The sequence below is a fragment of the Alosa pseudoharengus genome, unplaced genomic scaffold, assembly GCF_046254945.1.
Source record: "Alosa pseudoharengus isolate Yale_2024_CS ecotype anadromous, Long Island Sound unplaced genomic scaffold, YU_APseudo_1.1 YU_APseudo_1.1_scf_10, whole genome shotgun sequence".
NCBI classification, from domain to species: Eukaryota; Metazoa; Chordata; class Actinopteri; order Clupeiformes; family Clupeidae; genus Alosa; species Alosa pseudoharengus.
In genome coordinates, this window is record NW_027468565.1 from 29,860,801 (window position 1) to 29,888,300 (window position 27,500).

Genomic DNA, 27,500 nt, shown 5'->3' on the forward strand with positions numbered 1-27,500 from the left:
CTCTCTCTCTCTCCCCTCTATCTCTCTGCTGAGAGCCGTCTTGTTATAAAGCCATCTGCCTGGCCAGTTCCATTGTGTTCCCTGTCTCTGTGGCCCTTCTGTCCTGAGGCCTATCTAAACAAAATATCACAGCACTCGTCCCCTTCAGCACAGCACTGAGCCTCACTCTGTGAAAAGCACATCCTAATAGGAGGGCCCAGCATTGATCTCAATGCATTTAGAGTGTCTTGAACTGGATACAAAAAAAAGTCGTTGTTGAATTAAATGCATGTTCAATTGAACATTTCAGTATTCTGATATAGTAACATGTCTGTGTTTTGCAATGTGTCCGTATGGAATTATTTCTTCACCTTAATTCTGTGTCCAATTATGCTTGAAACTAAAAGCCATTTTCAACTTTAAATAAAGTCAATATTCAGTTGGCTAAAAACAATCAATGTTTTTTTAATTTTTTTATTTAATGTGGAGAAAGCATTTCTGCGCCACAGCACCAGAGCTTTAATTACCTATAAGAGCCAGAGGGGCCTCCTGGGGGCCCCCCAGCTGCTGCCCCCCGGCCCCAGGGCCCGAGGCTGGCTGCCACAGGACCATCCACGGGTCTCATTTGCATTTACAATGAAAGGGCCATTCACATTCACACCAGCACCAGGATTAATCAACACGTTTTGTGTGCAGTATGGGGAACGGGCTGGGTTGGGCTAGTGTGGCCTGCCTTTTTAGGGAATCAGGGGGCAATCAGGGCAACCAGCAGCAGGGGACACTGAAGGAGAACTGTGTGTGTGTGTGTGTGTGTGTGTGTGTGTGTGTGTGTGTGTGTGTGTGTGTGTGTGTGTGTGTGTGTGTGTGTGTGTGTGTGTGTGTGTGTGTGTGTGTGCGTGTGTGTGCGTGTGTGTGTGTGTGTGTGTGTGTGTGTGTGTGCGTGTGTGTGTGCGTGTGTGTGTGTGTGTTAGTCTTTCTTGAGTGGGCCAAATCACAATGAAAACAACCTTTATTTAGTTTTAAAGAATAATGCTACTGAAGCGAGACCAAGGAGATTGGTCCGGGGAAGGTTTGTGTGTGTGTGTGAGGAGATTGGTCCGGGGAAGGTTTGTGTGTGTGTGTGTGAGGAGATTGGTCCGGGGAAGGTTTGTGTGCATCTTTCTGTTAAGTCTGCTCTTCGTATGTGTTGTTATTGTTGTTGATGTTGTTGATGTTACTGCTGTTTGCCCATCCCCTAGTGTTACACATGTCTTTAGCCAGATTCTTTTGGACAGAAAAGAACAAACCAGAGGCCATGACAGAGACTACCACAGTTTTTTTTAACCCCCTATCTAGAAATCTCACAAACTCCATGCTCACTTGATTGTGTGGTGTGTGTGTGTGTGTGTGTGTGTGTGTGTGTGTGTGTGTGTGTGTGTGTGTGTGTGTGTGTGTGTGTGTGTGTGTGTGTGTGTCAGTGCAGCATGTTTGTCATGAGTCACAGGAGCCAGGCTCGGGTCTGAGTCACGTTGGGTGACCCGGCTCCTCTGACCTCTGTGTGGGTTTAACAGCCCTCTGGTTGTCATCAGTCATCAACAACAACATAAATACTCTTTTATCAGAAATCTATTAGTTACACCATAATTATTATGCTAAGAATGCTTCCACTGGATTTCTTTTAATCACACTAAATACATGGTAATTATATTATATCACACGATCATGGAATTAAAGAAACATGGTGATGTGTTCAACTTCTCACAGTTGAATACTGATCTGTAAGAAAGAGTAAGTTCCTTTCTGATGTTGTTTATCTGATTGAGTTGAAAAGTTATAAAGAGGTATAAAGACATCCCAGCAGTTTGACAATGACAGGGTTTATTTATGATGTTCATGTAGTCTATCAGTGCTCTCCGGGCGTGTGTGTTATCCTCTAATGTGTGTGTGTGTGTGTGTGTGTACAGTATGTAGAGCCCTGGCCTCTGGGTTGGTTGCAGTGAAGAGGCAGAGTGAGTGTGAGGGTGATAAATGAGTTTCCCGCTGTGTCCTAGCTCTGCTGCTGTCCCCCCAAAATACACACACACTCACACACGGGACATCATACACACACACATGGCACTTCACACACACACACACACACACACACACACACACACACACACACACACACATGCAAGCATGGCACTTCATAACACACACGTACACACACACACACACACACACACACACACACACACACACACACACACACACACACACGCAAGCCTGGCACTTCATACACATACACATACACACACACGTACACACATGGCACTCCACAGACACACACACACACACACACTGCACTTCAGGCCAAGCAGTTAGAGGATTTAGTGGGACACCCCAGAATGATGCAGCTACATCAGGACCTGATCCACGTCTGGCAGCTTTTCATAGGCCGTCTGATCCAGCATCAGCTGTCTATTCATCTTGTGCGAAGAAACTGGTCCCAGATCTGCAGGCTGCTATGTATGCTAATGTAATAATGACAGTATTGGTTTAGATTTTTGGCAGGCATGTTAAGATTTATTTGACTGGCTGATATGCCCCCCCCCATTTAAATGCTTTCTTAACATGCTCACAGGGTTCAGTGGTTCATTGGTTCATTATTAGACCCTTTGAGTGGGAAGTTGTGTAATGAGCATAAATCTGGAGCTCTGTTCTGCTGCATACAGCTATTTCCAGCCCCGCGGATAGAGGCACCGCAGGGAGAGGAGCAGAGCAAAGGGGCTTTTTTGCGCATGATGAGCCAAAACCTTCCAAACAACAACAACACAATTTCACACATCCTTCATAAATAATGCACTCTGTGCTCGTCTCGTAACAGGGTTGCTTGTGTACGGAAAACCACCCTCATTTAAACAGGCGGATCGGGGTCTATGGAGGGTGTCCACTCCATGCTGATGGAGAAGAAACATTGCAAGGTTCTTTGCTTTTTTGAGGAACGCATTTTCTTTGCCGTGATAAAAATGGCTCTGTTCTGGTTAAATATAGGGGCTGTCTGTGTCTCAGTAATACCTCATCAACTGAGAACACACAAGGGGCCAAGCGCACTTTTGAGGAAAACAAACTCAGACTCAAACTCAAAACCCTCAGTTCTATGACATTTACTTTCATATTGCATTAATTTATATATTTTTAAAATTATTAATTTATATATTTACATCAAATCATATTTTTTATATTATTTGGCGCAAAAGATCATGGTTCTTGGTTGGCAGTAGACATTTAGCTAATATTTTTACACATTTTAGACATTTTAGCACATATTACTGTGAAGGGTACAGTGTCATTGCTTTGCCCCCACTGTAATAGGGTTGTGTGCTCTTACAGCCTGTATGTGTATGTGTGTGTGTGTGTGTGTGTGTGTGTGTGTGTGTGTGTGTGTGTGTGTGTGTGTGTGTGCACGTGCACGCATGCGTGCGCATGCTTGTGTGTAGTTATCTGCACCGACTTTAATAGGGTTGTGTGTAGGGTTAGAGGCTGGGTTTCCTGACCTCCTCTGTGACAGCTGCTGCCTCTTCAGTAGATTTGGCGTAATGAGTATCAGGGTTTGTGTGTGTGTGTGTGTGTGTGTGTGTGTGTGTGTGTGTGTGTGTGTGTGTGTGTGTGTGTGTGTGTGTGTGTGTGTGTGTGTGTGTGTGTGTGTGTGTGTGTGTGTGTGTGTGTGTGTGTGTGTGTGTGTGTGTGTGTGTGTGTGTGTGTGTGTGTGTGTGTGTGTGTGTGTGTGTGTGTGTGTGTGTGTGTGTGTGTGTGTGTGTGTCTGTATGTGTATGTGTGTGTGTGTGTGTGTGTGTGTGCAGACCCTAAAGTCCCTAAAGAAGAAGAAACAGCTAATGACATACAGTTACAATGTTTTTGTATAGGTTAATAGAGACAGATAGTCCAAGTCTTTTAACATCAGATCAGATGGGATGTACTCTCCATTCAACACCACGTGAGGCTTTACACAGTCTGACTTCAAGCCTTTGAACAAATGTCTATTTTTGAAACCTGTAAACAAATACCGGAAGAATACAAAGACGCATTTACTGTATGTAATAGATTGTGTAGTTGGCAGTGAGAATGTATCGAGTCTTAATTAAAAATGATGTATGGCTCGGTCATGCATGCAGTGTCCACCCAGCACAGTGCCCAAGCCTCACCTTCAGAGGATCAATTTTGCCCCAGCAACAATTTAGCTGATGCTACACATTGAGAGTTAAGATCTGACACACACAAAAAAATCTTCTCCCCACCTCATCTCCCCTTCTTGCCCCCTCTCCACCCCTCAGACCGTCATTGGCCTGCTGCTGGACACTGTTTACAACAGCTCACATCTCCCAATCAAGGAAGGGGATTCTTTTGCCATGACACGCCGGATCTGCGTCGCGTGAACACCTTTGTCAGGGGAATGGGAACAGAGTTAGTATTGATCAGGCAGGGGGAGCTGAAATATCATCGCTCTTACCTTGAGGAGTTCACATGAGCGAGGCTCCACACCAGAGAGCACCTGCAGGAAGATGCTCTGCTTGGTTCGGACTCGTACACTTTCTTTCTTGGTGTATTAGTACTTTTGTCACCAGGTAGCACACCTGAAGAGGGATAGTCCTGTAGTGATGGGCTAGTGGCCAAGGGAAATGCATGCAAATGACCTCAAATTAATCTTCCACACTAAAAAGGAGGACAAACTTTTTTGGGACTAAAAGCACATTACATCTCCTGCAGTGAACAGTAACATTTAATTTCCGCCATGGTTTTAATCATTTGACAGCCTTAATGGAGACATTAAGCACAAATGTGTTTGTGTTCCTTATCTAAATCATTATGAGCAGGATGTGTTACCACCATTACCATAAGCTGTTAAGAGAGTTGGTCAGTTAGTTAGTCAAGTATAAGTGAAGAGTATAAAAGGTAGTGATTAGTCAAGAACAGGGGTGCCCAATTTGGGGCCTGCGGGCCGACTTTTTTGCCCGTCCTGCTAGTTGTAAACGTATGTCAGCCGCTGGGAATTTCTGTTCCAACGGCTTTTTTAAGGGTTAGCTGCAGTTCATTAGCTGACTACAGTTTCACACGGAGCAAAAAGGAGGTGGGGGGTTGACGCGAGTGAGTAGCCGGGGTCGCTATGGATCGCTGTCTGAGGTTGTGGCATTACTGACAAAAATATAATACTGTATATTTCAATTTAATGTAAAGTGACATAACATGAATGCTTACTTTTGGCCCACGGCCCTCGACCCAGATACATTTTTGGGTCTTTAAAAGGAAGAATTCCCCTGGTCAAGAGTGTGTGTAAAGAGTGTAGAATGTGATTACAGGCTAAAAGCCTATGTAACCCATACATATGTATAAATAGGATCGATCATGAGAAAACTGAACTAAATGGAAATTCATGTAGCTTAACTCTTGTCCCAGTTTCTCTTTCTCAGACAGAAACCTCAAACTTGTGACCCCAGTAGCAATGAACTTCCAAAAAAACAGTGCAGGCTTTCCCGTCATCCCTCAGTCTGCAAGCACAATGTCTGATAACGTTGGCTTTTTTTCTCTGAGCGTGACTGATATCTCAGTGCTAATTAAGGAGGAATAATGGCAGTCATTTATCGCAGACTCAGCTGCTCACATCCATTCAAACGCCTCCCTCAGTGGGGCTGCCAGCCAGTGGGGCTTCCCCTGCAGTCTCCATCAATCTGGCCTTCATTTGCAGTTATTAACAGGGACGAATACTGGAGGCAGGCTTTCTGAGAATCTGGCTTTGTGAATAGAATCTGGCTGTGTGAATAGAATCTGGTTTTGTGATTAGAGAATCTGGCTTTGTGAGTAGAATCTGGCTGTGTGAATATAATCTGGTTTTGTGATTAGATAATCTGGCTTTGTGAGTAGAATCTTGCTTTGTGAATAGAATCTGGCTTTGTGAATAGAATCGGCTTGAGATCTGAAAAGCAAGCTGCATCTCATTTCCCATTATGCGAGCTGCATTTGTTTACCCGAGTTGTTTGACAGATGTAAGGCCAGGTGTGAAATTCATTGCTGTGTTCTATGGGATTTAACCTTTGACCTCATCTTGCTATTGCTGTGCTCTATCAGCTGTGTCTTATTTATGTAAATACAGTAGAGGTTCAAGAGGACTCTCTCCTCCTTGTTTTACAGATTCTCCCTTCTCTCTTTCTCCCTCTTCTCTCTCTCTCTCTCTCTCTCCCTCTTCTCTCTCTCTTTCTCCCTCTTCTCTCTCTCTCTCCCTCTCTCTCTCTCTCTTTCTCCCTCTTCTCTCTCCCTCTTCTCTCTCTCTCTCTTCTCTCTCCCTCTTCTCTCTCTTTCTCCCTCTTCTCTCTCTCTCTCCCTCTCTCTCTCTCTCTCTTTCTCCCTCTTCTCTCTCCCTCTTCTCTCTCTCTCTCCCTCTCTCTCTCTCTTTCTCCCTCTTCTCTCTCCCTCTTCTCTCTCTCTCTCTTCTCTCTCCCTCTTCTCTCTCTCTCTCTCTCTCTCCCTCTTCTCTCTCTCTTTCTCCCTCTTCTCTCTCTCTCTCCCTCTCTCTCTCTCTCTCTTTCTCCCTCTTCTCTCTCCCTCTTCTCTCTCTCTCTCTTCTCTCTCCCTCTTCTCTCTCTTTCTCCCTCTTCTCTCTCTCTCTTCTCTCTTTCTCTCTTCTCTCTCCCTCTTCTCTCTCTTTCTCCCTCTTCTCTCTCTCTCTTCTCTCTTTCTCTCTTCTCTCTCCCTCTTCTCCCTCTTTCTCCCTCTTCTCTCTCACACGATCCCTCGCTCTCCTTAAATCCCACACACTGCTCCAGCTATTAACATGCCTCCCCCTCTTCTCTGTCTCTCTCCGCAGGCGTTTGGCCAGGCCTACTCCCAGCAGCGCAAGGTGGCGGAGGACGGGGAGAGCAACGAGGAGACGCTGCTGCAGGAGTCGGCCAGTAAGGAGGCGTACTACATGGGCCGGCTTCTGGAGCTGCAGACCGAGCTGAAGAACAACCGCTCGGTGGCTTCCAACGCCCAGGCCGAGAGTGAGAGGCTCAACATGCTCGTGCAGGAGCTCAGAGAGGTGAGAGCACAACAGTCGGACTCAATTCAATTCAATTCAATTCAATTCAATTCAATTCAATTCAATTCAATTCAATGTGTCTTACTGGCATGGCTATTTGAAGGGGGAATGGTGTTGCTAAATCACAGAAGATGTAGAAAACAGCTCAAACATCCAAGATGCAGAATCATTGCAAAAGGGAAAAGTACCACCTTGATCATAGTCACTGGACAGTCACAGATAAAAGTGCAGAATAATCAGAGACCCTACTGAATTCACATATCACATCATATATTGAATTAGGTCAGCATGTCAGGATATAGACAGATATTCCCACACATTTATGGAAAATCTTCCCAATTTAGCTGAGGTTGATGCTCGACTAAGAGAGGGTCTTCACTTCTTTGACTTCCAGAGTTTGGTATCCTTGATTTCATAACTATCTTGTTTGACAATCTCAGTGCTGAAACACTGAAGAATATTCGTATACTCTTTGTTATAAGCAGGTAAAAACTGACTCCATGCTTATATGAGCTTGTTGTCCTTGTGAATGCTGGCACTGTGCCTAGTGCCTTCACTGTGGACTGTTTGCAGATTGGTGATGCAACATTAGCTTGTGCAATGGAAACTCGGCCACGCTTGTCTTGCGCATCAGAGCATAGCCATATTTGTCTATGACGTGACAGACCTGACACTGCTGCAGTGCCTTAGCAATATAGTGCCATTTTTACTGTTTTATGAGAGGACTAGCAGAATAGCAGACTCAGCTATTGAGAGTCTGATGGATTGACTCCCACCAAGCAAACATAGTCCTATTTATTAACCTCATTAGCAAGTTAGCAACAGAAAAGCAACATATGCTAATGATAAATTATGTGTCATGCGTAGCATTTCAGCAATAGGTGTGTGATATTTATTGTTACATTTATTGATCTAACTGAATGTTTTGTTTTGTAAGATGAGATGTTTTGAATAATGCAGAAGCCACTCTGAGCAGTCATGTGTCCACCACCCTGTGCCCCATTAAACATTACTCTTATCATTAGCAATTTTTGTCGGGCTTCTGTATGAATGACAGGTCAGGAGGGCAGCATGTAGGTCACCCAGAGGTCACCCATCCAGCGTGTACGTGAGTGTGTGTGTGTGTGTGTGTGTGTGCGTGTGTGTCAGCAGTCAGTGGCCGGGGGTATGGGGTGTAACGCCAGGGTCAGAGACTGTCGCCACGGCCCCATTGTAGAGGCCAAATCCACCGCTAAGCTGCAGAAAAAGGGGAAAATGTCCTGAGCTCGGCACATAGGGGTGGCGGAGCACAGAGTGTCCTGCGGGCTGCCCCCCGTGAGTCCTGCCTGCCTCGGGCCCGACGCAGCAACATACCTGCTGCATAGCGCACATAGCTGAGGAGACGCACGTGACCAGGCAAAACATGAAGAGCACGCTGGGCTCTGGGCACATTTATGTATATTTAACCATTTAGCAGATGTGAGCAAAAGTAGTTTATTATTTATATCTTTGTGCAAAGCATAGGCACTTCACTTGTGTTGTTTTTTATTCATCATTAGTGTAGCTCTTATATTTTATTTTATTTTATGAGTTCCTAAATCTTTAATGGTGTACAGAATACAGCATTTAATGTCTTTATCTTGAATATCAGGTGTGCCCGTTTGTGTGCTGAAAACAGGGAGGTGGATCTGTGATAATGTCATATGGATAATGTGATAATTTAGTGCCTCTTCATTTTAGGTTACATCGTAAAGTCCATAATGTAGTTCAAGACAACATGTAGCTCTTTTGCAGTATAAATAATGCAATACACTGTTCAATTACATTTTCATATTGAAGTGTCAGATCTCAGGGTCTCACCTGTAAGGTGTTTCCCATTGATCCCCCCTGTGACTTCACAAAGGTGTCAACTTGGCCGTGGGGCTGTGGCAAAGCAGCAGTAAGGGTGGGCGATACGACCTACAATTAATATCACAGTATTTTTGTTTTTCCACTTTTTGGACAGTGACAGTATTATATCAAGTTATTATTTTTTTCCCAAGTGTTGGGAGTAGTAGCATGTCTCAAGCGACTTAAGCGAATGGGGGGGGGGGGGGGTTGGTAACAACGCATCAGCTGTTGCTGGGGTTTGTTTGATCTTTTTTAAGATAGTCACTCAGTGTGATAATTATTCTAATAACTTCACAAAAGATTGAACCACAATATCCATTAAAGTTGCCACAGGAACAACAGCCTGTCAAGGGTTCTAATAGTTTAACAAAACAACATTCAAGTTCTTATCCAGGAACACCAGCCTGTCCTAAGTGCTGCCCTGGTGCTTGTCACTGTATTACCTCCATGCTGAATGAACAGTCAGAGGGAGAGCTAGTGACATGACTGGGATACATACTGTAAGGATGTCTTCGCCAGGCGGCTGATGCGGGGGAGGTGGGATCCAGTGGATGACACTCGCTGTCAGATGTCACCATCAGCAGGTAGCTGTCTAGCTCCACGCCAGTGCCCTGCAGAAACTGACTGGCTAAGCTGTTGGTGGGTTTTTTTTTTTAGCTGAAGGAGCAGTGCTATCTAACATCCTGCTTTGGCCTGATGTGGAAGAGCCATTCATGGCTGTCTCCTTCTCCAGTGCTTTAGTCTCTGCAGCTACTCAGCTCCTCCCTTTTTCCAGCTCTTCAGGTGACACGAAGCTGGTCTTGAGCCGTAGGTTTTAAATGCTGCCATGGTGAGCAGCTTGTTGGTGGCAGGAGTTTGGTAATCTAAATTCTGTAGGAAAAGGAATTGCCCTGTTAATCCATGTAAATAGCAGAGGTATTTATCAAAGTCAAATGCATTTTCAATATATTTCCAATGTGAAGAAATATCAGCTTAAGATAGGTAAACTCTGGAGATGGAACTGCTTTGTTTTGGTGGTTAGTCTTGTTTAGGTCAAGGATGTTACAATTCAAGTTCAACTTCTGTGTCACTCCCCCACAGAACTGCAAACCCTTATTTGTTGATAGATCTAAATAGGCGTGAAGTGAGACTTATAGAGTCTGTAATAGACAGAGACAGTTGTGCTGTGTCGTGCCGTGCCATGCTGTGTTGTGGCATTGACCTGCCATTGTTCTCTAGTGGGTAAGCTGCTGTTTGTGTCGGGGTGGTCAAGGGGTTGGTGTGTGTGTGTGTGTGTGTGTGTAGTGGGGTAGGGGGGTGAAGGTGGGGGGGGGGGGGGGATGGTCTCGTCCTGACCCCTGCTCGTGTGGAGCCTCTGGTTAGCACCCCAACAAAGGGTCGTCGCTGAGGGATAATTGTCCAGTAATCCCCTGGCCTTCGCAGTGGGCTCAGCCTCGTGCTGCCCAGCAGGGCAGTGGACCAGCGGTGAGACAACACATCCTCTAGGGTGTGGGGGGGGGGGGGGGCGTGTCAATAGAGGGGTTCAGGCTGTGATCAGTGACTCCACTCACTCCCTGGACTATGGGATTTGATGCTGATGTTAAGGGTAGTGGCTACGTCTTTAGTGGATTTGGTGGATCTGAGTAAATGATTTTCAAGATTTTCTTTTGACTCGGAAACTTTAGGTTACATATGTAACCCCAGTTCTCTGAGGGAGATGAGTGAGACGTCTCACTATGGGACACGCCCAGTGATGCCAGTAACGCGTTAGTCTATTTTTACCACTTTTTTCAGTAACGAGTAATCTAACGCGCTACTATTTACAAACCAGTAATCAGATTAAAGTTACTTATCTAAGTTACTGTGCGTTACTATTTTTGTCATGTTCCTTAATAAAAAGATATATTCTTTGCTTTCTTCTTGTCTTGGGTATTAATGTCATGTAGAGGCTATGCTCATGTTTTCAGCATGAGGACAATTCACGTGCAGCGACACAAACGTAAACAACAATGGAGGGAGAGAGAGAGATGCACATTTCATCAGTCATTACTTTGAGTTTGTGTCAGTTAAACATGACAACATTAAGGTACATTGTACATTCTGTGCTGTCGACAAAGTGCTGTCTAGCTAGACATCCCAAGTCTCCCGAAGTTTTGTGAGTAGTCTCCCACATATTGATAGCGGCTTCCTGACGCCCGCAAATTACATAAAATCTCCCGGAACCTAGAGCGAACAAGAGCACGCAAGCCAGACCGGACTTCAAATCAAAGATTCTAGAATCTTTGCTTCAAATCGCGTGTGCATAGCTTAATGCGCACACAACGGAGAGGGAGAGAGAGAGGAGTGGTGCGTTTGTATCTGAAGCGCATCCAAGACAGAGAGCATCCTGGTCTGTTTTGCTAAATCAACCAATCCGTTTTCAGTGTAAGTGCTTATATCTCTTTTCTCCCAAACATAATTAATCAGTTCAGTCAGTGTATCTAGGAACAGAAGCGTCATGGCAGCGTCAGTGCCCCTCAAAAAGGAATATTTAAGACCCATTTCACATCAGACTACACAAAAGTGTACCCAATTGTCTCAAAAGATTAGCATTGCTCACGGCGGGTTAAATGATTTCAAAAGACTTGTTGAGGTGAGTTTAACAAGTGTAATTTCATTTGCATATTATTCAGGCCTATAGGCTACAAGATGGCTAGTTGCCAAGGCTACATGAAAAAAAATCTACATATTTTACTATAACAGTTTCTATCAATAGGCCTTCCTTATTTGGTGTACTTAGACATTATTGAACAAACATCTGAATTTCAGTATCTAAGTAGGTTAGGTTGGGATGTCTGCTATACATTGCTGTTAAAATGCACTTCCAGTATATTGAGTATTGACAAAACCGTTATCATTTTTATGTTGAGGCGTTGGGGGTGTTGTTGGCAGCTGCTGAAAGTAACTAATAAAGTAACTTGTAATCTAACTTAGTTACTTTTAAAATCAAGTAATCAGTAAAGTAACTAAGTTACTTTTTAAAGGAGTAATCAGTAATCAGATTACTTTTTCAAGGTAACTGTGGCAACACTGGACACGCCCCTTGCATGGTGGGGGCGTGTCCCATTGTAAGATGTGTGTGTAAGAACTGTGTTTGTGTGTGTAAACATCAGTTAGTCTGTTTGTCCACAGATGAAAGCTCACCCAGTGATCAAAAACTAAATAGTTTTCAGCAGCATCAGTTTTTTTTTTATCATGTATTAGACATCTAAACTCACATGGTCTGCATATAGTATAAATGTTTCGATAACACTTTACAGTATATGAATTATCATGCATTTATGTGTAATGATTCATGATTTATGTATTACTTCATCCCTTAATATCTCATGAATTGACATGATTTCATAGTCTGTCATTTGTGACCTCATACATCAACCCATCAACTAAACCATTGTATGGTGGGCTCATCATTATGATTTATGATTAAGAACGATCATTTCTTTTTCTGACAAAAATGTGGTCATCACTACTCAAATTCTGATTTGGACACAACTTATGCATTTCTCTAAACACATGCCATTGTTCACACTTTAGTTGAGGGGTCATAAACATGAACTCATGAGTAATTAAAGGAAAATTCCAGTATTTAGCACTTTGAGTCCCTTTTCTGGTTTGTTTTGGATGAACTAGAGTGGTGGACACCGAAATTTTGACGATTGGTCCGGTCTCGACTTTGACTCATTTTGAATCGCCTTTGACTACTTCTGAGTTGCTGCCTACGGACATGCTCAAACATGTCCTAAACAACCCTTAACGTTCATTTTCAAAACTGCAACTCACCGAGTGGTTATTGGTGTTCGCTAAATACCGGAATTTTCCTTTAACCTTAAATTCATGATCATGCTTAAGAAATCAATGATGTACCCACCGTACCTACAGTAATGCTTTAGCTGATTTATTGTTCATGCATGAGGTCTTGAATGAGAAACTTTGAACTTATGTCCATTCCAGATTCATAATATATATAGAAATGAAGTAATGCATAAATCATGAATTAATCAATAAAGTCATGATAAATTAATTTACCATAAAATGTGTTACCAGGAATTTATAAAACTGCCTTCAGGGAGACGTCAGAGCTGCTAGAGCAACCAAGAACATGTATGAGAAGTTATTCATACCAAGTGCAATAACATTGCTTAACTCAAGTAATTCATATGGAACCATATATTTATTCTTGCTGCCTGTTTTGTGTGTGCCATGATGTGTATTTGTGTCCTTTTAAAAGAACCTGAATTCAAAGACAAATTTCCACATGGACTAAAGACCTCAAGTCAATTCCTGGTGCCTCATGACATTTTAAGGAAAAAATAAAAATAAAAAATGAATTCAGTCATGCATGAACTCCTAGTTCATGTACTGTTACCGTAAAGTGTTATCGAGTTGGTTAAGAGGTTTAGGAGTCATGACACCACTTAAACAAGGAAAGACAATGTTGGTTAAGGAAATCTGGCCTTTATTGAATTCAAGATGTAGAAAACCAAAGTGCAGGAAATGCCACAAGATGTCAGGAGGAATTCCATTAAGCATTAGCATTCTGAGCAGTCACTTCAGGAGTCGTCATGGGAGTCTACAGGGATAAAAAGCAGCCTTTTACTTACAATACGCCATTGGTTAACTGCAAGACATTTTGTTGTGACCACTGGTTGAGTTTATTAGCAAGCTACAGACTGAAATATGAACCTGGCCAGCCCACAATGTCCCATTTCTGCACACTTGCTTAAGGCAAAGTGATTCATTGTACAGCATTTTGGGCCCACATGAACTGCCTACATTTTTACACAGTACCTACAATTCAAGGTGACATGCAAAAACAGGATAAATACAAAACTAATAAAACACGATGATCATTGACCCCATTGGTGAGCAAGGCCATAGTATTCTATTGCTCCAATATGGGGCTGGATTTAAAAAAAAAAAAAAAAAAAAAAAAAAAAAGGAATAGTAGCTAACGTGGATTGCACTACATCCACAAGTGACTAGTATGTCTAAGACAAATCACCACAAATCACATTTCTTGCAGCCACAAAAGTCATGATGGAAAAGCAGTAAAATCTTAAAACGAAAAGCAAATTCTAATGCAGAGCACCAGGTCTGACCACATCTGATCAGAGATTGAAATTCCAGACCATCAATGAAATTACATTTAAATCTTTTTTTACAGGAAAACATGACAAACCAAACACTTACCAGTGGTCGTGGTTCCATCTTGGGCAGAGGTAGTTCCATTTTGCAGATTCAGTGCAGTGGTTAAGACAATAGCATCCTCACTTGCACCATCTTGGGATTCCACACAAGTAAACCAAGAGAAAAAAGAAACACGCATGAAGTATCTGATTTCAGAGCCAAACCGTGTGCGTGTGTGTGTGTGTGCAAAACGAAGTGGTCTGGTTTTGGGCATTCTGCGTTGTGGTGGCAACCTCACCCTGATGGCACAGGGGCGTTGAATCCACGTTGAATCAACCTCCGCCGCTTCAAACAAACGTGGATTCAACGCCCCTCAACGCCCCTTTGCTATCTGGGTCAGCATCTTCACTTGGTCCATTTGGTGAAAGCCACAGAAGTGGAGAACAGTCACTGGTCTCATTTTTATTTTAGACCCTAGTAATTATAATTTGGGAAAAAGGCAAGATACAGTAAATATATGTAAAAGAATGGCTGGCCTAGGTGTTGCTAATGACATCAATAAGGTTCCGTTTCTGCTACACTTATGAACAGAGGCTTCATTAACATATTTAGTAACACCTGTGCCAGTGTTCCTACTACCCGTTACAGGTGATGTCAATTAACTGATTTTCTGCTGAAGAGTTGTGCCAGGTTTAGTAAATACTTAGAACAAATAAATGTAGTAAGAGTTAAACCAGATATCTCAGTTTGAGTGTATGCCATGCCTAGATGTTTTTTCCATGGATGCTAGAATTTTAAAGATTGTAAACCAAATTTGGAGGTTTGTTTGAAAACACCTTCTACAGGTTAGAAAAAAAAGCTAGCACTGATGGAACCTGCTTTCTACAGGAGATCATTCACAAGACAAGTGTCTTTAGCAGTTAACTCATTGACTTGCAGAAAAGTGCTAATTAAAATCTGGTTTAAACAATGTTTTGAACCATATGGTAGGGAAGTAGACCTTTGAATTGACAGTCAGTGGACAGTAGATTTCTCTCAGGATTTGAGCCAAGTTGATATACACTAGCCATTTCTCATGATTGAATCCCAATTTAATATACTTGACAATGTTGGACAAAACTCAAAGCACATCTCTTTGTGAACTACAGGTCTGGTTTTGGAGAATAGGGGTTGCAGTTACAGTACCACATCATCTTCACTTGCACCCATCTCTTTCTAGTCCACATAATAGTTTAGTGGGGAGGTGAGGGGTCTATTAGTCATGTGCATAACCACAAATGCCCCAATAGGCCTTTATCACGGCAGCCGAAGTAGGAAGTGAACAGCCCTGCTCCTGTGTGAGCACAGGTGTTTCTAATTAAGTGTCAGATTCGGCCACAGTTACTTCAACCAGAGGCCTCGTTTATGTTTTTAGGAACACCTGTGGTTTGCCTGCTAACAGGAAAGTGAACAGCCCTGCTTCAGCTGCCGTGATAAAGGCCTATTGTCCTTACCAGCATCTCCAGTTTGGGCAGCAGGTGTTGTCTGGTTTAGGAGACTTGGGGTTATAGTGCCATTCTCACTTGCCCATCTTCACTTTCCCAATCTTTTGGTTTCCACATAAAAGGAAGACAGAGAGAAGCAAAGTTAAGACGTCAACGCACAATAAATCACACTTGCAGAAACTCATACATAAAAGAGCTATTTACCAGTAACACCAGGTTGTGTCGTAGCAGTCAGATTGTGGGGATTAGGTGCTGGAGTGCCTGCTTAGACATCTTCACTTGCACCACCTTGGGATTTCATTTAAGTTTAGATATTTATAAACAAAACCAACCAACTTGTAAGAACATAAGAGCATTACACCACAGCATAACATTAAATACTCACCCTGAGCTTCAGTTTGGGTCTGGTTATTGGGATTTGGTGTTGTTGAATCAACCTCATCATGGGTACCTTTTGCTGTGACGTCTCTCTTTGGAAGACAGAAGACTGTTCAAAAAGATGAGCAGAAGACATGATTATTTAAATCAGGATTTTATAAAACATAACTCAACTGCCAAAAGATACATAAAACTCACCATTACTGAAAGTAGCAATGAGAACCAACACAAAAACCTTTGCCATTACTGCCATTTTTAATCACCAAAAACAATGGAAAGGGTGAATTCAAGCAGGCATTATGGAGGCTTATAAAGGCATGACACACTCATTCTCAATTCAATGATAATTAGAATCACGAGTTCCAGGTGTGTATTGTTTAGCGATTCATGAGGCCTGGCCTAACAATAATGAGGAAGGGGTAGTATCACAGGTGACATCTTGGACTAACTTGGATCAAACTGACTTTGTTTTTAGCCACAGAGATTTTTTAGCATGGTCTAATTGAGTTAGTCAATTAGAATTTGAGGTAGTCAATAGGCCTGTGTCTTGCAGACTAGGCGATATGACATCAACATTAATGTTAAAATAAAGTAATTTATTTACTCAACGACATTGAAAGCTGGCCTGTCCATATTTAGTGTCAGACGGGTCCATGCAATAAACTCCAGAAGCTGGACCTCCCCTCCCTCTCGCTCCCCCTCTTCCCTCTATCTCTCCCTCTTCCTCTATCTCCCTCTGTCCCCCTCTCTCTGACCTTATTTTAACATTTGTGGGTCATTTTAGGCAAGGCATTACTGTAGGTAAATAAGCATGGGTTAGTTTGGTGACACTTTTAACTTCATCTGGTTTATGACAGAGGGAACTGTTCCCACCTATTTCAGCCTACCATCAAATGCATGACCTCTTTAGAAAGCTAAGACCCTGTAGCTTCCTGGGAAACAATCAGGGGTGCGTTTCCCAAAACCATAGTTGCTAACCTGTTAGTATCTTATTTGGTTGGCAATGGGAAATTCACAAGTATGGTGGGCACATCATTATGATTTATGATTTATTAAGAATGATCGTATGAACTGTAAAGTGTTACCAAGGTTGGATATTTTAGCTCAGGTGTGTGTGTGTGTGTGTGTGTGTGTGTGTGTGTGTGTGTGTGTGTGTGTGTGTGTGTGTGTGTGTGTGTGTGTGTGTGCATCTGAACCTTATGAGCCTAAAAGATGCACACACATGGGAACAAAGCAACTCCTTTCCCAACTCCGAAAAGTGCTGAAACTATTTATTTGTGCCTGCACGTCTTTCTGTGTGTGCATTCATGTGTGTGTGTGTGTGTGTGTGTGTGTGTGTGTGTGTGTGTGTAGATACACACTTGGAGTTATATGAGTAACTCAGGAAAGGTGCTGACATGCTCCTCACTGGCCAGGGGACCTAACACACACATACACACCTACACACACATAGACATACACATACACACACACACAAAGCAGAAGTGCTGACACACTCCAAGCTCAACAGAAGATGACCCTTGGGACCTCTATGAAACTTTGCACAGAGGTGAGACAAAGGGTATTTCATCCACACACACACACACATACACACACACACACATACACACACATGCACACTTAACAAACACAGAAGCACACGTACTATGTGCAGCGTGTAGTGTAAGCATCAGCTTGATGTCCTTACCAATTAAGTTTTTCAGAGAACTCACAACACACCTTTATCGACCAGTGCTTCCTAATCAATGGCACAAAAGACAGTGTATGTTGGTTGGGGTAAAATGCTCAGCCTACTGATCCCAGATTTGAAAATACATGTAGAAAAAAGGGTTTTGACCCCAAATAAATGTTTGTTATTTACTGTATCTTTACTTTAACAGCTTCCAAAGAATTTCACTCCCCTTATAAATGTTTAGATTAGATATATATCTGCTGTATCAACACCCAACAGTCGGACTCACCTCAGACTTCACTTCTTAAGGCTGTACTTCTGACCTGCCATTCAAGAGCTTTGCATGTGTTCTATATTTAACCTGCATCCTTGGGGGCTTTCGTCTATGAATGTGAGCTTCTGTTTGGTTAAAATGTTCTTAAAGAAACTTGAGAAAAAATATATAAAGGATATGCTGTATTGTATCTCACTGAAATAAGATGTTACTCGCTCAGAGAATGAAACTTGTTTTGGGATAAGAGGAGTGGCTCAGAGGAGAGGAGAGAGAGAAGAGGGCCAATCCCCTTAAAGAACAGAGAGTGTGCTCCTGTTCTGTTCCCAGAAAGTGTAATAGGATAAAGGATTCTAAGCAGATGTTCTGCTGTGTGTGTGTGTGTGTGTGTGTGTGTGTGTGTGTGTGTGTGTGTGTGTGTGTGTGTGTGTGTGTGTGTGTGTGTGTGTGTGTGTGTGTGTGTGTGTGTGTGTGTGTGTGTGTGTGTGTGTGTGTGTGTGCACGTGTGCACGCGCGCGCATGTGTGTGTGTCTGTGTGTCTGTGCCAAAAGCCTTTGCTCTCTGCTCCCACTGCTGCAGTTCCAGGAATTGAATATTGATAAAACAGGAGAAAAGTTACTCTATCGCTGGAGCTGTGTGTGTGTGCGTGCGTGCGCGTGTGTTTGTGTATACATCTGTTTAAGTGAATGTGTGTGTGTTTGTGGTGGTAGAGCCCTTGTTTTACCTGGTGCCACACACGAATGTTGATGTCGACACTATTACTGCAGTATAGTCTACTAAAGTAGCCAGTGCATTCGTCATTTCTGTTTGGGGCTGCTGGCTGGATCTTCTGGATGCCAGTTTATTGTGAATAATGAACACCAGGATTTACTCCTCTCGATCCCTATGACCTTTGACCCAGGCAGGGCAGGCATGGAAGTTTTATTTGTCTGTGACATTTCACACAAAGAGATAAGAATATTTATTGCCAGCATGTGTGTGTGTGTGTGTGTGTGTGTGTGTGTGTGTGTGTGTGTGTGTGTGTGTGTGTGTGTGTGTGTGTGTGTGTGTGTGTGTGTGTGTGTGTGTGTGTGTGTGTGTGTGTGTGTGTGTGTGTGTGTGTGTGTGTGTAAGTGAATAAGTGAATAATGCAATATGGATTGCTTTCTGTTACTGCTGCAGATAATCAGACTCGCAGTAGACCTTACAGCAGGCTGCCAGCAAGACACTGCAACATTATCAACCTCCAACACACACACACGCACGCACGCACGAACACACACACACACACACACACAAACCGCAACTCCTCCAGCAGCAGCCTGTGCAGAAACACACCATTACACTCATAACAGCATACAGTAGACTTGACATTTTTAGACCTGATATTGCTGTGTGCTGCAGGATGTGTGTCAGTGTAGCTGTGTGTTCAATGTTCAGTTGTGATAAGAGGAAAAAATGTCACTATCAGAAGAATTCCAACACACTTTGGAGTTATGTGCCCTTACTTCAAGCTAAAGCCATTGTTGTTTCAGTTGTCCTTCTGTTGCTTTGTGTGGACTTTGATGTATTAACTGTCTCTATGCTTTTATCTGATCAGAGAAGTATGTCTCTTCTATCATGATGAAACTATTTCTCTTTTTAAAAACAGTATCCTTTATAATGTGGAAAAAAGGAAAAAAGTGTTTTTTAAAGGTTTAACATCTCCAAAGCAGAGTAACCAAGCTGATATGCCAGATGAAATTACAATCCACATTCTGTCTTCCCTTCTCTCTCTCTCTCTCTCTCTCTCTCTCTCTCTCTCTCTCTCTCTCTGTTTCAGAGTAATGAGGTGTTGGACCTTCAGAGGAGTCGGATGCGGGAGGAGATTAGAGAGTACAAGTTCAGAGAGACGCGCCTCCTCCAGGATTACACAGAGCTGGAGGAGGAAAACATCACCCTACAGAAACTAGTGTCCACACTCAAACAGAACCAGGTAATACACACACACACACACACACACACACACACACACACACACACACTTGCATGCACACACACACAAACACACTTACAGTATGTTCACTCAGAACATACAGTAACACAAGAAAAGACACTCACTTACATGAACACATATCCAAACATCACAAGCCTAGCTTTTTACATACACAGTCACATACTCACAACTCTATAAGTATCCATTCTCATACAGACCTTGGTCTAGACGCTCACTAATCTACCCATGGAAGAGCTATGTGTGAGAAACCTGAATAAACTGTGGATATGCAAGTGCATGTGCAACATGTTATGTGTCAAACAGAACCACATTTGGGATTGTTTCCAACAACTCTGCTGCCTCTCCTCCTCTTTTCTCCTCCATTTCATCTCCTGGCTTCTGTCTTTCTCTCTTCGCCTCTGTTTCTGCCTCCTCTCCTGGTTCCTCTACTCTCATGACCTGCGTCTCCTCTCCTGGTTCCTCTACTCTCGTGACCTGCGTCTCCTCTCCTGGTTCCTCTACTCTCGTGACCTGCGTCTCCTCTCCTGGTTCCTCTACTCTCGTGACCTGCGTCTCCTCTCCTGGTTCCTCTACTCTCGTGACCTGCGTCTCCTCTCCTGGTTCCTGTACTCTCGTGACCTGCGTCTCCTCTCCTGGTTCCTCTACTCTCGTGACCTGCGTCTCCTGTTCTTCTCACCTCTCCTCTGCATTCCATTCCCTTTCTCCCCTCTGCTCTTTTCTTCTCTTCTATTCTTCTCTTATCCTCCACTCCTCTCTTCTCCACTCCTCTCCTCTGTTCTCTTCTCCTTTTCCTTTCTGCTGTCCTTATCCTCCACTCCTCCTCTTCTCTCCACTCTTCTGCTGTTTTCCTCTCTTTTCTTCTCCTCCCCTTCTCTCCTCCTCTTCTCTCCTCCCCTTCTCTCCTCTCCTCCTCTCCTCTCCTCTCCTCCCCTTCTCTCCTCTCCTCCTCTCCTCTCCTTCTCTTCTCTCCTCCCCTCCCCTCCTCTCCTCTCCTCCTCTTCTCTCCTCCTGTCCTCTCCTCCTCTCCTCTCCTCCCTTTCTCTCCTCCCCTACTCTCCTCCTCTCCTCCCCTCCTCTCCTCTCCTCCTCTCCTTCTCTCCTCTTCTCCTCTTCTCTCCTCCTCTCCTCTCCTCCTCTTCTCTCCTCCTCTCCTCTCCTCCTCTCCTCCCTTTCTCTTCTCCCCTCCTCTCCTCCTCTCCTCTCCTCCTCTCCTCCCCTTCTCTCCTCTCCTCCTCTCCTCCTCTCCTCCCATTCTCTCCTCCCCTCCTCCTCTCCTCCTCTCCTCCTCTCCTCTCCTTCTCTCTTCTCCTCCTCTCCTCCTCTCCTCTCCTCCTCTCCTCTCCTTATCTCCTCTCCTCCTCTTCTCTCCTCCTCTCCTCCTCTCCTCCCTTTCTCTCCTCTCCTCCCTTTCTCTCCTCTCCTCCTCTCCTCTCCTCTCCTCTCCTCTCCTCTCCTCCTCTCCTCTCCTCTCCTCCTCTCCTCTCCTCTCGTTCTCTCCTCTCCTCCCCTCCTCTCCTCTCCTCCCCTCCTCTCCTCCTCTCCTCTCCTCCTCTCCTCTCCTCCTCTGTGCAGGTGGAGTATGAGGGCCTGAAGCACGAGATCAAGGTCCTGGAGGAGGAGACGGCGCTGCTCAATAGCCAGCTGGAGGACGCGCTGCGTCTGAAGGACATCTCGCAGGCGCAGCTGGAGGAGGCGCTGGATGCGCTCAAGAGCGAGCGCGAGCAGAAACACGGCCTCCGCAAGGAGCTGGCGCACCACCTGAGCCTGAGTGACAGCGTCTACGGCGCCGGGGCCCACCTGGCGCTCGCCGCCGTCGACCAGCTCCGCTTCGCCAGCGAGAACGACGTGGTCACAGCCACCGGCACGCCCACGGCCAACGGGTCGGCCAGCCTGCACGGCCTCCCTGGGTCCACCCTGTCCAGCCCCGGCGTTGAGGACTTGGGGCGCTGCAACGGGCATCACCTCGGCAACAAGGCGACGGCGAATGGCACGGCGGAGTTTGGCGGGCACCGCGGCGGCACGGGGAGGAACGGGGTGGACGCTGCGGTGCTGCCCCCAGTGGCCGATCTGTTCAGCGAGCTCAACCTCTCAGAGATGCAGAAACTCAAACAACAGCTCATTCAGGTCAGTCCCACCCCGCTGAACCAGGCTAAAGGTCAAGGCTGTTTGTGTAGTGGACCATAGCAGTGGGTTTTGTTGAGCAGTTGCCACAGTTGCACTCAAAACAACAACCCAGACTGTGGAGTCAGCTGCCTTTTAAGCGCTTTACTAACTACTTTATATATCTCCTAAAAGTCAAGTTCAACTCTTTTTTATATTAATGACACAAACAAACTCTCTCTCACACACACACACACACACACACATATATATTTTTATATATCTTCTAAAAGTCAAGTTAAGCTCAATTTTATGAAGTAGAAAAGAAAAGTTTTGCTTACAAAGAAGGTTTTAGTGGATTTCAGTATGCATAATGTATTTCCAAACAACATAATCAAGTCATGCCACTCGCTCTGCCAAATAAAGTGTCAAAAAGGTCAAGGATAGACAAGCATAGCACATTCATGGCAAAAAAAAAATGTTTTGTTTAGGCATTGTTGTTTGTTTTCATCAGTGTAACACCGTCGGGTGTAAATGAAACAGCATACCACATGCCATTTTTGAAGAGATTTTCTCTTCTCTGTTAATCGGCTGTTAACCTATCCTTTACGTTATGGACTAGACCTACAGCAGCAGTTTACCCATCTTTTACATTACGGACTAGACCTAGCTTTTAACCCATCTTTTACATTACGGACTAGACCTAGCTTTTAACCCATCTTTTACATTACGTACTAGACCTACATTAGCTATTAAACCATTTCTTCATTGTGGATTAGACTTACAGTAGCTGTTTGCCATCCTTTACATTACGGACGAGACCTACAGTAGCTGTTTACCATCCTTTACATTACGGACGAGACCTACAGTAGCTGTTTACCATCCTTTACATTACGGACGAGGCCTACAGTAGCTTTTTACCATCTTTTACATTACGGATGAGACCTACAGTAGCTGATTACTATCCTTTACATTACGGACGAGACCTACAGTAGCTGTTTACCATCCTTTACATTACGGACGAGGCCTACAGTAGCTTTTTACCATCTTTTACATTACGGATGAGACCTACAGTAGCTGATTACTATCCTTTACATTACGGACGAGACCTACAGTAGCTGTTTACCATCCTTTACATTACGGACGAGACCTACAGTAGCTGATTACCATCCTTTACATTGCAGACTCTATTCCTATTCAGGCTCTCTCCCCTTTTCCCGAGTATCTCAGCTCACTTTGAGTGCAAATAAGCTTTACCAACATGACAAATATAAACATATATATTATATGGCAAAAGACATACTGAACTGAATACGCCAGGCTACAGTTCTCTCCCCCACCCCACCCCTCACTCTCTCTCTTCCTCCCTCTGGTGGGGTGACGGGTGAATGTGTCCTTCTCTGGTGGGGTGACTGGTGAGTGTGTCCTTCTCTGGTGGGGTGACTGGTGAGTGTGTCCTTCTCTGGTGGGGTGACTGGTGAGTGTGTCCTTCTCTAGTGGGGTGACAGGTGAGTGTGTCCTTCTCTGGTGGGGTGACGGGTGAGTGTGTCCTTCTCTGGTGGGGTGACTGATGAGTGTGTCCTTCTCTGCTCCTGGTCTCCACATCTGTTCATCTTTCCTGAGGGCTGTTGGTTCCACTAGTCTCTGTACACACACACAGTTTCACATACACTCTTCGTACACACATGCATGCACATGCGCACACACCCACACACACATACACTCACACCCACACATGAATGTGAATGCACACACACATATACACGCACACACACACACACACATACACACATAGACACAAACAAACTCAAAGACTCACACACAGACACACAAACACAAACACACACACACACACACACACACACACCAAGTGTATTCATCAGCCCTCAGTGCCGAAGGCTGTGTCAGCATACTGAGAGTGACTGCTGGCGCTGAGAAACTAAAGACACATCAGCCAGATGTCAAGTCACTGAGGGCAGCCACCGTGGCCAGACCTCTGATTTCGCATGGAAGGGTCCCCGTCCATTTAATATGATCTGATCTAATCAGAGTATCTAATCAGATTTAGTCAGATTTACTCTGTTTTTTATTATCTGACCCACAGGGTTAAACTATGAGCTGGGTATCACTTCAAATGGTCGTCTTACAGTGTAGAAAACACTCATTTACAAACAGACACATTTAATGATGTTTTTACATGTGTGCGTTTGTTTTGTGTAGCTTGGCCTCAGTTTCCCTCTGAGAGAGAGTGCTGTCAAAAACATTCACTGTGATTAGTCACTTTCGAAAAATAAACAAAAAACACTGTGTGTGCGTGCATGGGTGTGTGTGAGTGTGCGTGCATGTGTTTATGTGAGTGTGTGAGTGAGAGAGAGTGAGTTTGTGTGCGAGCAGCACGTGTGTGTGTGTGTGTGTGTGTGTGTGTGTGTGTGTGTGTGTGTGTGTGTGTTTTGAGCATGTGAGTATGTGCACGTGTGTGTGGGTTTTACTCAAGGGCAGGTAACAGAAATAGCACGTCTGACACTGACAGAGCACAGAGAGAAAATCTAGTTCTAGTTGCCTAGAATAACAATTCTACAGCACTGGTGGAAATAAGGACTGTGATGAAGATAATGATTGTAATAATGCAGACTACAGTATTTCAATTATTTAAATAAGCAAATTATATAATAGATTTGTTAGTAACTTTATAGAACATGATCATAACTTCATATAGCATAGGCTTACAATGCATGTATATCTAGCTGGCTATATGACATGTATGTCCAAACACTCTTCTGGTTCTTCTATCCATATATCTATCTCACTCCCCACAATCATCATGTGGAGAGAATGCCACTAATTATCTGTAACAACTCAACATTAGGCACAGTATGGCTATCTGGCTCTTACACCAGATTCTTGAGTAGATCTGCGGTCTCCCTGAGAGCATCAGTTAGACAGCAAGCCTGGCCAGTCTCACTGCACATGCTCATTGAGTCTCTCATTTTCTGTTTGCTCTAATAAGTCTCATACATCTCTCAATCCTGCCTCCCACTAAGCGAGACACCATCGCCGTAATGCCTTACCTCACCATTGCAGCACTAGAGCTAAAGAGTGAGTGGTCGTTCACTGCGGTGGAACACTGCTGCCATTAGGGGGCTTAATACAGTGGAACCCATGGGAGCACCACTTCTCACTGCAGTTATAATATTGCCCATGATTAATGGAATGTGTAATAGCTATGGAGGGAATATATATTCATCTGCGTGTACAGGACACACACACACACACAAGCAGACACAAACACAGATCAGTGGTCTATTGGATTTCAATTTGTATTCTTTTCTTTGTGTTGTTTTTCTTGGTCATGAAAGCTTGACGCAGCGTGTGACTGTGCGGATGTGTGTAAATGTGTTGCTTTGTAAGAGACAATAGGTTCTGTTCTACCAGCCCACTTGTTTAGAATACAATTGGAATCAGTTGCTATTGGAATTTGACTTTTTGTAAAGCAAATTCAATACCAAGCCAAAGAAACTCTCACACACATAGTGTAGTGAATAAGCTCACACTTTTTAACTAAAGGTCTATCTGTTTTTTTTCCTGCACTGATGTGCCATTTAAAAATGTCTGAAATTCAAATAAATCTCAAATAAGCCACATTTTCATTTCCCATATGTGTTCCCATATTATTACCACCAATGCGGACTAAAATGTCTTTCAGAATGAATAATCTTGGGAGGGCCAAGGGTGAAATCTGGAATCATTCATTCCCCACACCTCACTGACACACGCACACACACACACACACACACACACACACACACACACACGCACACACACACACACACACCTCATCATGTCAACACTTGTCACTGCCGGGGCTATACTTCTTCCCCCTTGGCCGCCCTGTTTTGTGTAGCTGGGCCTCCTCCAGGAAGGAATCGATAAGGTTTCACCGCCTCAGCGCGGCCGTTTGAAGATGGCTGACGCCTCCAGGACCAACGCTGATCACAAAGCAATTCACAAGCACTTGAGATCAATTACCGGAACCAGGGCCATGCCATCTCGTCCTAATATGCGACAAGCAACGCTGGCGAAACATTACACCCACCTGTGCCCTCTCTCAGAGACATCGCCTTTACATCAATACCACAATGACACGCCGACATCAGTGGCAGGGAGCACAGAGGAGTGTGTGACAACATACACTTTATGACAACAACACACGCCTTAGAATTTCAGAGAGAATATTCTCAGTATATCAGTATAAAGTGTTCTTAGTGTAGACAACTCAAACATGTCCTTTGGAGTTTGGCCTTTGCACAGTGTTTTGGTATTTGTTTTTTGAGCAAATCCTCACATTACTGTAGCAGTAAATCAGGACTCTGAAATTATGCTTACATGTCACAGATGTTGCTTAGCACAGCTATGCTAACATGTCCTGAACTTGCACTCTGTTGTGAGTGGACAATTCAGAGCAATTTCATTACAATGTCTAATACAAAGTCCAGATATTGAGTTGTATCTCCAGAGATATCTGATTAAGTTGTATTGCCAGAACTAAAAGAGCGAGGATGTTTCGGCCATTGAATTTGGATGTTTCACTCTGTTGTGTTCTGACCTCGCAGTTTGTCGTCCTGTCCTGTAGGTGGAGCGTGAGAAGGCGTCTCTGCTGGTGACGTTGCAGGAGTCGCAGACACAGCTGCAGCACACGCAGGGCGCCCTGACCGAGCAGCACCGCCGCGTCCACCGGCTCAACGAGCGCATCAGCGCCATGCACCGTCTCTACGGCAACAAGCAGTTTGACGCCGAGGAGACCGAGAAGGACGCTGACCACAACACAGAGGATGCCACCGCCACCAACGGCTGCTTCAACAACCCGGACGACGTCGAGCTCCACGGCTTCGAGGTGCTGGAGGGTAAGTACCGCGTGGCGGTCACTGAGGTGATCGACCTGAAGGCCGAGCTCAAGACGCTGAAGGAGAAGCACAACCAGGCGGTGGAGAGCCAATCGGAAGAGAGGAGCCGCAGCGAGGGCAAGGTGCGCACGCTGACCGAGCAGATGGGCAGGCTGGAGCGCGAGTGCCTCGAGGCCCGAGAGCGCGTCGTGGCGCTGGAGGCCGACCTGCGTGGCCTGTCGGGCCTGGCCAGCGAGAGCCACAGCATGATGACAGCGGCGCAGGACGAGCTGGCCACCTTCAGCGAGGAGCTCGCGCAGCTTTACCACCACGTCTGCCTGTGCAACAACGAGACGCCCAACCGCGTCATGCTGGACTACTATCGGCAGAGCCGCGTCACACGCAGCGGCAGCCTCAAGGGGCCCGAAGACCCGCGCGCCCTGCTCTCCCCACGCCTGGCCCGCCGACTGGCCGCCGGATCCACCTCCTCCTCCGACCCCCCCAGGAGTCCCCAGGAATCGCCCTCCAAAGAGCCCCCGGCATCCTCGTCGTCAGCGGGCAGCGGTGGCAGTGGGGGGGAGGGAGGCCAGGGCAGCCCCAGCCGCACCACCCAGGGCTCCGCATCACCGGTCAACATCAGTTTCTCCACGTGCCTGTCGCCCACACCGGACAGCGGCTCCAGCGGCGGCGGCGGAGACCTGCGAAAAGAGCCTA

At 44.8% G+C, this 27,500-nt stretch overlaps 1 protein-coding gene across 1 annotated transcript in view; it reads left to right on the top strand.

Annotated features, from left to right (window-relative positions):
• bicd1a (bicaudal D homolog 1a) overlaps window positions 1-27,500 on the top strand; it is a 50,845-nt gene that overhangs the window by 19,325 nt on the left and 4,020 nt on the right. The window contains exons 2-5 of the mRNA XM_076299052.1: window positions 6,797-7,009; window positions 19,633-19,785; window positions 21,379-21,930; window positions 26,537-27,500. The exon at window positions 26,537-27,500 is cut by the window's right edge and continues 233 nt beyond it. Of these exons, the coding sequence (XP_076155167.1) occupies window positions 6,797-7,009; window positions 19,633-19,785; window positions 21,379-21,930; window positions 26,537-27,500 (1,882 nt within the window). The remainder of the gene's footprint in view (window positions 1-6,796; window positions 7,010-19,632; window positions 19,786-21,378; window positions 21,931-26,536) is intronic.